Genomic DNA, 12570 nt, shown 5'->3' on the forward strand with positions numbered 1-12570 from the left:
TGGTCGTGAAAATCAATGTATTTTCTTGAAATTAATGTTTTTGAGTTGAAAATTCAACTGTTTTATAGAAAATTCAACTATTTGGTTAAAAATTAATATTTTTGGTCAACATTTTTATTTTTTTTATCAAGAATTGAACTATTTGGTTAAAAATAAAGTTTTCTGTTGAAAAATGTTATTTTTGGAATGAAAAATCAATTGTTTTGTAAAAAAATCGTATTTTGGGCTTGAAAATTAATGTATTTTCTTGAAATTCATATTTTCAAGTTAAAAGTTGTATTGATTTGTAGAAAATTCGTCTTTTGGACTTGAAAGTTAAACAATTTCGTAGAAAGTTTAACTAATTACTTGAAAATTAACTTTCTTGCTAAATTTTCTTATTTTCTGAATGAAAATTCAATTGTTTTGTAAAAAAATTCTTATTTTGGTTTTGAAAATCAATGTATTTTCTTGAAATTAATGTTTGTGAGTTAAAATTTAACTGTTTTATAGAAAATTCAACTATTTGGTTAAAAATTAATATTTTTGGCGAAATTTTTCATTTTTTGATCATGAATTGAACTGTTTGTTTAAAAATAAACTTTTGGGTTGAAAAATTTTATTTTCGGAATGAAAATTCAATTGTTTTTTTTTTTTTTTAAATTCGTATTTTGAGCTTGAAAATTAATGTATTTTCATGAAAATAATTGTTTTGAGTTGAGAATTCAACATTTCGTTAAAAAGTGACTTTTTTTTGTCGACAATTCAATTGTTTTATAGAAAATTCATCTTTTCGACTTAAAAGTTTAACCGTATGGTCGAAAATTCAACTATTTGCTGTGAAATAAACTTTTTTTATGAGATTTTTATTTTAGGGGTGAAAAGTCAACTGTACTCTAAAAATTTTTTCTTTTCGGCTAGAAAATTCAACTATCTTTGTAGAAAATTGAACTATTTGGCTGAAAATTAGATTGTTTGGTTTTAATGCACATTTTTTAAATCGGAAATGGAACTACTCTGGTGAAAATTAACTTTTTTGTTGAAAATTCAGTTTAAAAAAAAGTCGTCATTCTGGCATGAAAATTTAAACTATTTGGTTAAAAATGATTTTTTGTTGCTAATTCAACTATTTTGTTAAAAAATTCAACTATTTTAGTAGAAAATTCGAATGTTTCGTTAAAAATGAACTTTTTTGCTGAACAATTGAACATTCATAGTGTTTGCTGAAGAATTCAACCATTTTTTTGAAAGTGAAATTTTCTATTTCAAAATTCATATTTTCAAGTTAAAAATTGCAATGATTTTTAGAAAAATCGTTTTTTAGACTTAAAAGTTAAACAATTTCGTGGCAAATTTAACTAATCACATGAAAATTAACTTTTTTGCTAAATTTTCTTATTTTCGGATTGAAAATTTAACTATTTGGTTGAAAATTAACTGTTTTCGTTAAAATTAATATTTTTTTGTCAAAAATTAAACTGTTTGTTTAAAAATGAACCTTTTCTGTTGAAAATTCATATTTTCAAATTAAAAATTGAATTGTTATGTAGAAAATTGGTCTTTTTAATTTGAAAGATAAACAATTTCGTAGAAAAATTAACCATTCACTTGAAAATTAACTTTTTGGCTTAACGTTCTTATTTTCGGGCCGAAAGTTCAACTGTTGTATAGAAAATTCAACTTTTTGGTTAAAAATTAAAATTTTTTGTCAACATTTTTATTTTTGATCATGAATTGAACTGTTTGTTTAACAGTAAACATTTCTGTTCAAAAGTAAATTTTTTGTTGAAAATTCAATCGTTTTGTAGAAAATTCATCTATTGGGTAAAAATTATATTTGTCGGTTGAAAATGCACATTTTTTAAATCCAAAAATGATCTACTTTGGCGAAAATTAACTTTTTTGTTAAAAATTTAATCTTCTAAAAAAGTTGTCTTTCTAACATGAACATTTAAACTATTTGGTAAAAAACATTTTTTTATAATTCAAGTATTTTGGCAAAAAATTAACTGTTTTAGTAGAAAATTCACCTGTTTGATTGAAAATGAACATTTTTGTGGAAAATTAATATTTTTTTATAGAAAATTGTACTGTTTGGTTGAAATTTAACTTTTTTGTTCAAATTTTAAATTTTCAAGTTATAAACTGCATTTTTGGTAGAAAATTCGTCTTTTTTGTTAGAACGTTTCAAAAAGTTCGTAGAAAATTTAACTATTTACTTTAAAATTATTAATTTTTTATTAAAAATTCTTCTTTTTCGGTTAAAAATTCAACTGTTTTCAAACTGCTTTATTAAAATTAAACTATTTGGTTGAAAATGGATTTTTTGGTGAAAATTTATATTTTTTTCACAAGAATTGAACTTTTTGTTTAAAAATTAACTTTTCTGTTGGAAATTCTTATTTTCGTAATGAAAATTCAACTGCTTTAAAGAAAATTGGAATTTTTTGCTTAAAAATTCATATGTTTTCCTGTTTTTTCTTTCAGTTGAAAATTCAACATTTCATTGAAAATTCATATTTTAAAGTAGAAAATTCAATCGTTTTGTAGAAAATTCATCTTTTTTTTTTCGTTTTTTGGTTGTTAAAAATGATAATTTTTGTATCGAAAATTAAACTACTTTGGTGAATATTAACATTTTTGTTGAAAATTTATCTGTATTCTGAAAAAATCGCTTTTTTGGCATGAAAATTTAAACTATTTCGTTTAATTTTTGTTTTCTAATTCAACTAATTTGATACAAAAAATCAAATATTTTGGTAGAAAATTCCACTGTTTGGTTGAAATTGATCTTTTTTTTAATTCTTATTTTCAAGTTAAAAATTGATTTTTTTTTGTAGAAAATTCGTTTTTTTGGTTTGAGAATTTCAAAATTTCGTCGAAAATCTAACTATTTACTTGAAAATGATTATTTTTTTATTGAAAATTATTTTTGGGTTAACATTTTAACTGTTGTATAGAAAATTTAACTATTTGGTTAAAGATCAACTTTTTTGCTGAAAATTTATATTTTTTGGTCAAGAATTGAACTGCTTGTTTGAAAATGAACTCTTATATTGAAAACTCTTTTTTGGGGAATGAAAATTCAGTTGTTTTGTAGAAAGTTAGTATTTTTAGCTTGAAAATTTACCTACTATCCTGCAATTTTTTTTTAGTTAAAAATTCCACATTTTCTTAAAAATTAACTTTTTTGTTAAAATTTCATATTTTTTAAGTGAAAAATTCAATCGTTTTGTAGAAAATTTATCTTTTTGATTGAAAATGAACATTTTTGTTGAGAATACATACTTTTTGTTCAAGAATTCAACTATTTGTTTGAAATTGATCTTGTTTGTCAAAACTTCATATTTTCAAATTAAAAACTTAATTTTTTGTAGAAAATTCGTCTTTTTGGCTTGGAAGTTTAACAATTTCGTAGAAAATTTAACTGTTTACTTGAAAATTATTATTTGTTATTTAAAATTCCTGTATTCGGGTTCAAAATTTAACTGTTGTATAAAAAATTCAACTATTTTTTGGAAATTAACTTTTTTGGTGAAAACTTATATGTTTCGTTCAAGAATTGAACTTGTTTGAAAATGAACTTTTCTAATGAAAATTCTTTTTCTGGAATAAAAATTTAATGTTTGTGTAGGAAATTCTTATTTTTATCACGAAAATTCATCTGCTTTCCGAAACATTTTTTGAAAATTTAACATTTCGTTAAAAATTAACTTTTTTGTTGAAATTTTATATTTTTAATTTGAAAATTCAATCGTATTGTAGAAAATTCACCCTTGTGGTTAAAAGTTTAACTGCGTGATAGAAAATTTAACTGTTTACCTGAAAAAATTAAGTTTTTTGGGTTAAAGATTCAACTATTTTGTTTGGTAGAAAATTCAAATATTTGACTGGAAATTAACTTTTTGTGGTGAAAATTCATATTTTTTGTTCAAGAATTGAACTATTTATTTGAAAATTATTTTTTATGTTAAAAATTTTATTTTCAAGTTGAAAGTTTCGCTTAAGCATTGTACCAGTTTAGGTGAAAATTCAACTGTTTTATTGAAAAATCGATTTTCTAGAAAGTTTATATTATTGTGTTTAAATTCAATTGTTTCTGACAAATATTTTTGTTTTAGTTCAACATTCAACTATTTTGGTTGAAAATTCAAATGTTTTATCAAAAATTCTTTTTTTTCTGAAAATTTTACCACTTATTTTAAAATTCGTCTTTTTTGGTAGAAATATAATCTTTCTTAGTTGAAAATGCACTTTTTTTTGTAGAAAATTCCAGTTTTTTTTGTAGAAAATGTTTTTGGCTTGGAAAATCAATAATTTAGTACAAAATTTAACTATTTACTTCTAAATTAACTTTTCTGTTGAAAAATCTTATTTTCGGATAAAAAATTCAACTGTTTTTAAGAAAACTAGTCTTTTTGGGCTGAAGCATCAAGTATTTTGTTTCGTAGAAAATTCAACTATTTGTCTGGAAATGAACTTTTTTGGTGAAAGTTGATATTTTTTGTTCAGGAATTGAACTATTTATTTGAAAATGATTCTTTCCGTTAAAAATTTTTATTTTCAAGTTGAAAATTTAACCGTTTCATTGAAAATTAACTTTTGTAGAAAGTTCATATTATTATGTTAAAAATTCAATTGCTTCTTTGAAAATTCTTTTTTTTTTGGTGTTCAGCATTCAATTATTTCGGTTAAAAATTCAACTAATGTATTAAAAATTCTTTTTCCTTTTTGACAATTTGACCATTTAGTTGAAAATTCGACTTTTTGGCTCAAAAATATTATTATTTTTTAAAAATACAACAATTTTTGGTTGAAAATTCGACTTTTTAGCTTAAAAATTAAATTACGTTATTAAAAATTCAACCATTTTTGTTTGAAAATTCGAGTTTTTGGCTTAAAAATTTAACTATTTTGTTAGAAAATTAAAGTATTTGGTTCAAAATTAACATTTTTGTTTAAAATTTAATTGTTTTGTCGAAAATGTTCTTCCCTGGCGTAAATATTCATCTCCTTTGGTAGAAATATCATCGCTCTTGCTTGAAAAATGAACGTTTTTATTGAAAATTCGACTTTTTAGCTTCAGAATTAAATTACGTTTTTAAAAATTCAACAATTTTTGGATGAAAATCCGACTTTTTAGCTTAAAAATTTAACTATTTTGTTAGAAAATTCAACTGTTTGGTTAAAAATTAACATTTTTGTATAAAATTCCATTTTTTTGTACACAATTTTCTTCCCTGGCGTAAATATTCAACCATTTGGTTAAAAAACTCAACTATTTTTCTGCAGATTCGTCTTTTTTTATCGAAAGTTCAAGATTTTTGTTTAAATTAGTCCTTTTGTCTTGCAAAGTCAACGATTTGGTTGAAAACTATTTTTGTTTTAAATCCATCTCTTTTTTTTGAAGATTCAGAATTTTAGTTGATTTTTTTTTCTGAAAATGTAACTATTCCATGTTTGGTTGAAAATTATTTTTTTTTTGTTTAAATTAATTTTATTTAAAAATATTTATCCCCTTAACTTCGTGAAAAATCACTCTATTTCTCTTGTTTTGAGAGAATTTTGGCTCGCGAAGTTTGTAACCGAAAAATGGCCGGTTATTCAATTTTGAAATCTATGAATTTTTTGTTCAGTACGCAATGCGAGGTTCATTTCTTGCTCGAGGAGAGGAGACCTTGGCTCGAATAGCATCAATAATAGATGAAAAAGACAAGGTAGTTCGGGCTCCTGTAAATGGGAGGAGATTTGTTTTTGAACACTTGAGTCCCTCCGTTAAAGATGCCGAAGAAATGAAGACTGATGAAGATGTTTCAACGTCGAATAAAAAGGTAAGAAAAAATACCTTGCTTTTTAATTAAAGTCTTAAATCTTCATTAATATTATTTTCATATTAAATTTAATAAATAAATTTATTAATATCTTATTTTTATTTCTTAATTGATAAAATTAGGATTTTTTTCTTTTATTTACTGATATATAAATATATTAAATAATTTATCTTGATTTAATTCTATATTTTTAATAACAGTTCAGAAATGTTTACTTTTTTAATAATTAATTATTTATTTAAATTACCTTACCTTCCCTTACCTTTTTCAAGTTCAGAAACATTTTTTTCCCCTTTATAGTCACGAAAAAGGACATCCACCTCTGATTCCACTCCAAAGTCTGCAAAGAAGTTGAAAGTCGACGAAGATCGGTCCGCCGGAAAAAGATTGTTTAGTGCCTAATTTTTAAGGTGGGAAATATTCTGACAGACCTAAATTTTAAATAGTATTAGAGCCAAAAATACTGTAAATATAGAACTAGTTTCTAAAAGCTGTTAATTGTTACCGGACATTATAATTTTCAATTTCTTGTAATATATGAAATGAAAAGGCCATATTTTCTACATTAAGTTTTAATTATTTTATTTATATCTACTGTTTGTCTAAGAATTTTCAGGTTTCGTATTATATAAGTATGTGTAAGTATTATATTTTTGGACCAGAAAGCATTTCATTTATTTAAAAATTTAAGATGGACGCTGGAACGGGAAACCGGAAAATGACAGTGAATTTATTTTTAAATCCGGAACTTTACAAGTTTTTAGAAAAAACAAAATCTCCCTAAGTTTGATTTCAACAGTTTTTTAAATAATCAGTTGAATTTTTACCTTTTTCAATTATATCATTCAGTTTACAATGCCTAATTCTAAAATATTTCACTTACAAATTTTCTATTTTGAAATTTTTAATTTTAAACTTAAATTTGTTTATTTCAAGAATTTTAAAATGCAGTTTTAAAGCATAAAAAGTAGAAGCGTTTAAAATCTATAATTTTTGATAAAAAAACCTTTTCAGTTGATCAAATGTGAATATAAATTGTAATGATTTTTAAATGTTTCAAAATAATATATATTCATAATCAAAGGCTTTTACTAAATTTAAAATATTGTTTTAGTTCATAATTGGAAAATTTAAATTTTGAAATTTTTTAATTGAGCAAAATAAAAATTGCCTAATGTTTAGAAATATTTCATTGTTCATGTAAAATCAGCAATTACAAATCAAATATTCAAAATTAAAGAAGAAAGTCAACTGTGAACTTCAAAATTTTAATGGTTCCAATAAAAAATTAATTTACTAGTAAAATTGTTAAATTTGATACATTATAAATATTGAAGACCTATAAATCCTAAAAAAATCAAGTAAGTTAAAGTGATATTTAGAAGGTTTGAAAAGAAGCAAAATTAATTAAAAATTTTAAATGATTTAAATAATTTTTTTAAGGATTATGAAAGGCTTTAAAATAGTAAAAAATATTTTCTTAAAATTCCTAGAAAAATTGAAAATGACTTTTTGTTTTAAAAAATTAATTTTAAGAAATTTAAAAAGATTTCCAAAATTCTGAAAAATGAATCTGGAAAATTTTTTATTTTGCCGGATATAAAAAAAATGAGGAAGAATTCGAATAATTTTAGAAGATGTTTAGGAGTTGATAAAGAATTTCCAAAATAATTAAGAATTGGAGTGAACGTAAAAAATAATGTGGATGCTTCAAGATTTTGAAATAAAATTTTGAAGCTTTTTAAGGATTTTAAAATTATTTAAAATGAAAATATTTCAAATTTAAATTTAAGAATTTTTAAGCTTATAAAAAAATTTAATCGTTTAATTTTTAATATTTTTAGCTTAAAACTGCTTAAAATGATTTGTAACTGCATTTTTATTACTTAAATGGGCACATTTTTCACTTTAGAGTTAGAATTTTTTATTTCATTGACCTTGAAAATTTTTTCGAACCGGAAAAAAACCGGGAATTTTCATATGTGATTAAAAAATCGAAAATGTTATATTTTTGGTTCAAAGTTGATTTTTTTTATTTAAAAAATCTACTGATGTATTTTGGATTCCAAAATCTTTTCGCTTACTCGAAAATTCTGTTTGGTGAAAAATGTAATTATTTTGTTGAAAATTCCACTAATTTTCTTAAAACGTCATCTTTTTTCGATCGGAAATTCAACTGCTTTGTTGAAAAATTTCCTTTTTGTGTAGAAAGCATAGAAAATCCGTCCTTTCAGATTGAAAATTCATCTTTTGTAGTTAAAAATACATTTTTTATGGTTGAAAGTTAATGATTTTTCATTGAAAATCTGCTATTATAGTTGCGGTTCATAATTCATCTTTTTCGGTTAAGAATTCTGCTATTTTGTTGAAAAATAATTATCCTGTTGAAAATTCAATTATTTTGTTAAATAGTCATTTTTTTGGTTGAAAATTTATCTTTTATAGTCGAAAGTTATTTTTGTTGTGATTTTAAAAGTCTACTTAATGTGCAGCATTCCTGAAAATAAACGCAAGAACAACCATAATAAAATGTTCTTATTGCAAATAAACTATTTTGCTAAAAAATCATATCCTTTTGGTTGAAAATTAATCTTTAAGGGTTAAATTAATTTTTTTTTTAAACTGAAGAGTCCAGAAACCATAACTTTTGTTCACAAATTCTATTGTTTGGTTGAAAGCTTAATTAGTTTGTTAAAAATTGAACTATTTTCCTAAAAAGTAATCATTTTGGTCGAAAACTTAACTTCTTTTGTTGTTGCCGCTGAATCGGATTACGTTATTATTACGCTATTATTTAGCTTACAAAGCGTAATTCAAAATTTTTTTACTTTAAAAATTTGTATTTTTAAGCTTAAATTTTTTAATTAAAAAATTTTTTTAATGCTTTCTTAGACTTGAACAAATAAAAAATAAAAGCCTTTGATGTTGAAAATTTTGGATAAAAAACATTTTTATTTAATAAATAAATAAAATTTTTTAAATTTATCTGCACTTAAATAATAAAAAGTGAACAAAAATGATTTGACAAAACGTTTTTAAACCAGTTCAAAATTGAAGAATTTTCAGATTTTAACGTCAAAAAGTTAAACGGTTTATTACATTTAAAATATTGTTTCAGTCTAAAATATTCAATTTTAAACCCATTCAATTTGAAATTTTTAATTAAAAACAAAAAAGATTAATAATTGAACATTTACCAATATTTGAATTTTTATTTAATACAAGTAAATTGAAACGAAATATTAAAAGTAAAGAATTTTAACTGAATTGTTTGACATAGAAAACCTGGAATCGTTAAAATTTTTAAGAGCCTTTAATCCTTGAACGTTAAAATATTAATTGTTGTATTTGCAAAATGCTTAATTTGTAAGTGAAATTTTAAAGTTTTTAATGTATAATTTACAAATGAACATTTGCAGAAAAAATTTCATTAATTTTTAAAGATATTTAGGAGTTTTAAAAAGATAGAAAATTAACATGCAAATTTTAGAAAATTTTCTTAAAATGTTCTAGAATCTTTTTTGAAAATTTTGTTTAAATCTTTGAAAAACTATTTAAATATTCTCTTAAAATAATTTTTCAAAATGAAAAGTTATTTTTAGTTTTCCTATAAATCTTAAGAAAATGTTTTTATTTTTCTGAAGCCTTTCACAATTCTTGAAAAGAATCTAATTTTTTTGTTCAAACTCTGCGAAAATCTACATTTTGTTTTATAATAAGCTATCATTTCAATTTTTACATTAAGTTTGAATATTTCTAAAACTTCTAGATATCTTTTAAAATTACTCAAATTTCGTCTACAAATAATAAATGTTGAATTGTTATTTATACATCCAAATCGTGAAATGTTCTAAAATTTGCAGAATTCTCTGAAAATTGTAGAAAAAAATCAATTAATTTTGACAGAAATTTAAATTTAAAACAAATTTAAAACATCTTCTAGATTTCTCAAGATTTTGAAATAAAATTTTGAAGCTCTCAAAGGATGTTTAAATTATTAAAAAAAAAAATGAATTTCTAATTTAAGAAGTGTTCAGTTAACATTTTTTCAATTTTTCAATATTTAATGTTTTCAGCTTAAAATTCCTTAAAATTATATAATTTTGAAAATTTTAAAGTTCATTGATTGATTTTTTAATTTAGAGCATTGCAAATTATAACTTGGATTTATATTTTTTATAGTGAAAAATGTTAGTACCTTTAATTTTATACGCGTACATTATTGAGCACTTGAATACAACATTTTGTAATTAAAAACTTTTAAATTTCACTTTTAAAAGTTCAAAATTTAACAGTTTCACTTTGAGGGCTTTCATTTGCAGCTCAGTTTTTATTACCTCAAGTGGAAAATTTTTTAACTTTAGTGTTCCATTTTTTAAATATCATTGACCGTGAAAACTGTTTGCAATACGGAAAAAAACCTGGAAATGACCGGGAATTTATTTCGTCGATTAAAACGGTCACCCTGCACCTTTTTTCGTTGAAAATTTATTATTTGTGGTTGAAAGTTAATTCTTTTTAACTGAAAAGTTTACTATTATAATTTCAGTTTAGAATTAATTTAGCTCTTCTGATTGAAAATGACATTATTCAGTAGGAAATTTCATTATTTTGTTGAAACTAAACTATTTTGTTAAAAAATTATATCTTTTTGTTTGAAAATTAATGTCTAAAGTTTAAAATTTAATTCTTCTAAATTTAAAAGTCTACTATTATATTTTTGATTTAGAATCGCTTTAGTTGCATAGTGTAACATTTGTTAAGGATATTCCAATATTAGAAAATTTACAAAGAATTTTTTTTACAGAAATTATTTGTTAAACAAATTTTTTCTACGATTTTCCATAAATATACGTTTTTTGAAGTTATATTGCAAGAAATGGAAACAATTGTTATATGGAAACAATATTATATAAAAAAATTTCTCTTATGATTATAATTGTTTATATTATAAATAAAGTTAATGTACAAATGCAGTAATCAGGCATTTTTCGACAGAAATATTCGTTGCTTTCGATGTAAATTTTGTTAAATCCGAAAATTTATTATTTTGTTGATTAATCTTATTATTTTGTAAACAAATTTAATAAACAAATGCATTATTCGGGCATTTATCGGCAGAAAAATTCGGTTTTTTAATGCCAGTCTTTTCAGTTGGGAACTTTACTAGAATTTCAGTAATATTTATAATAAGTTGTTAAATTTTATGGTTTCTTTAAACAAATTTAATCAACAAATGCATTAATCAGGAATTTGTCGACAGAAAATTTCGTTTTTTTTCCATGTCAACTTTTTAAATTATAAGCTTCATTAAAACTTCAGCAAAATTTATAATTTTTTACCAATTACAATTACAAAATAACAATTATAAAAAAATTCTGTTTTGTTTCGATGTCAGACTTCTAATTTAGATCTTCATAATAAATTCGACAACATTCATGATGAGTTGATAAATTTAAGATTTTTAAAAACAAATTTAATAAACAAACGCAATATTGAGCGTGAAGCGCGAGAACCAACAGTCGCGCGCCCTGGGCGCGCTCAAATGTGCGAGTCGCGCACGCAGCGCGCTACGAGAATGTGCCCGCAAAGCGGGCGGATTTTCTGGTTGAAAATTTATATTTTGTGGTTGAAAGTTAATTTTTGTTATTGAAAAGTCTACTAATGTATTTTTGGTTCATAATTAATTAATCTCTTTTGATTAAAATTATATTATTTAGTGGAAAAATTAATTATCCTGTTGAAAATTCAACTATTTTGTTAAAAATTCATATTTTTTTGGTTGAAGATTCATCTTTTATGGTTGAATGTTAATTTTGTTTGGTGTTATTGAAAGGTCTACTTAATGTGCAGAATTCCTGCAAATAAAGCCAAGAACAACCACTATAATATGTTTCTTTTGCAATTGAACTTTTTTGTTAAAAAGTAATCTCTTTTTGGTTGAAAATTAATATTTAAGGGGTTAAATTTGTATTCTTCTTAATGAAAAAGTCTACTATTATAGTTTTGATCCAGTAAACATTTATTTTTGTTACGAGTTCTACTTTTGGATGGAAAATTTCATTATTTTGTAAAAAAATCTTCGTTTGTCTAAAATAAAATTTTTTTTCTTGAACATTTGTCTTTTTTATATATAAAAAAACCATTCTTTGGATTTAGAAATTCATCTTTTACTATTTGGTTGAAAATTTAATTATTTTGTTAAAAATTCAACTATTTTCCTAAAAAGTCATCCTTTTGGTCGAAAATTCAACTGGTTTTGTTGTATATTCGTCTTTTTTTAAATAAAAAATCCATCTTTTAGTGGAAAAGTATATTTTTTCGGTGAAAATTCATTATTTATGGTTTAAAGTTAATTCTTTTTAATTGAAAAGTTTACTATTATATTTCCAGGTCAGAAACCATCTGATTCGGTTTCGAATTCTACTATTTGTTTAAAAATTAATAATTTTATTGAAGATTAAACTATTTTGTTAAAAAGTCATCATTTTATTGAAAATTTATCATTTTTTACTGAAAGTTTTTTTTTTGTATTAAAATGTCTATACCAATCTATTTTGGGTTCAGAATTAATTCATCTCTTTTGATTAAAAATTATATTATTCAGTGGAAAATTTCATTATTTTGTTGAAAATTCAACTATTTTGTTAAAAAGTTATATCTTTTTGGTTAAAAATTGATCTTTAAAGGTTCAATTTTTATTCTTTTTAATTAAAAAGTCTACTATAATATTTGTCATGAAAAAAATCATTTTTTTTGT

General features: G+C 22.6%; 1 protein-coding gene across 1 annotated transcript in view; it reads left to right on the plus strand.

Moving 5' to 3' along the window:
• The window catches only part of LOC117172685 (claspin-like), a 42709-nt gene extending 36361 nt beyond the window's left edge, over window positions 1-6348 (plus strand). Inside the window, exons 9-10 of the mRNA XM_033360823.1 lie at window positions 5616-5810; window positions 6111-6348. Coding sequence (XP_033216714.1) covers window positions 5616-5810; window positions 6111-6212 — 297 coding nt within the window. The 3' untranslated portion in view covers window positions 6213-6348. The remainder of the gene's footprint in view (window positions 1-5615; window positions 5811-6110) is intronic.
• Window positions 6349-12570: the final 6222 nt, after the last annotated feature.

Source organism: Belonocnema kinseyi, chromosome 5 (assembly GCF_010883055.1).
Source record: "Belonocnema kinseyi isolate 2016_QV_RU_SX_M_011 chromosome 5, B_treatae_v1, whole genome shotgun sequence".
Taxonomy (NCBI): Eukaryota; Metazoa; Arthropoda; class Insecta; order Hymenoptera; family Cynipidae; genus Belonocnema; species Belonocnema kinseyi.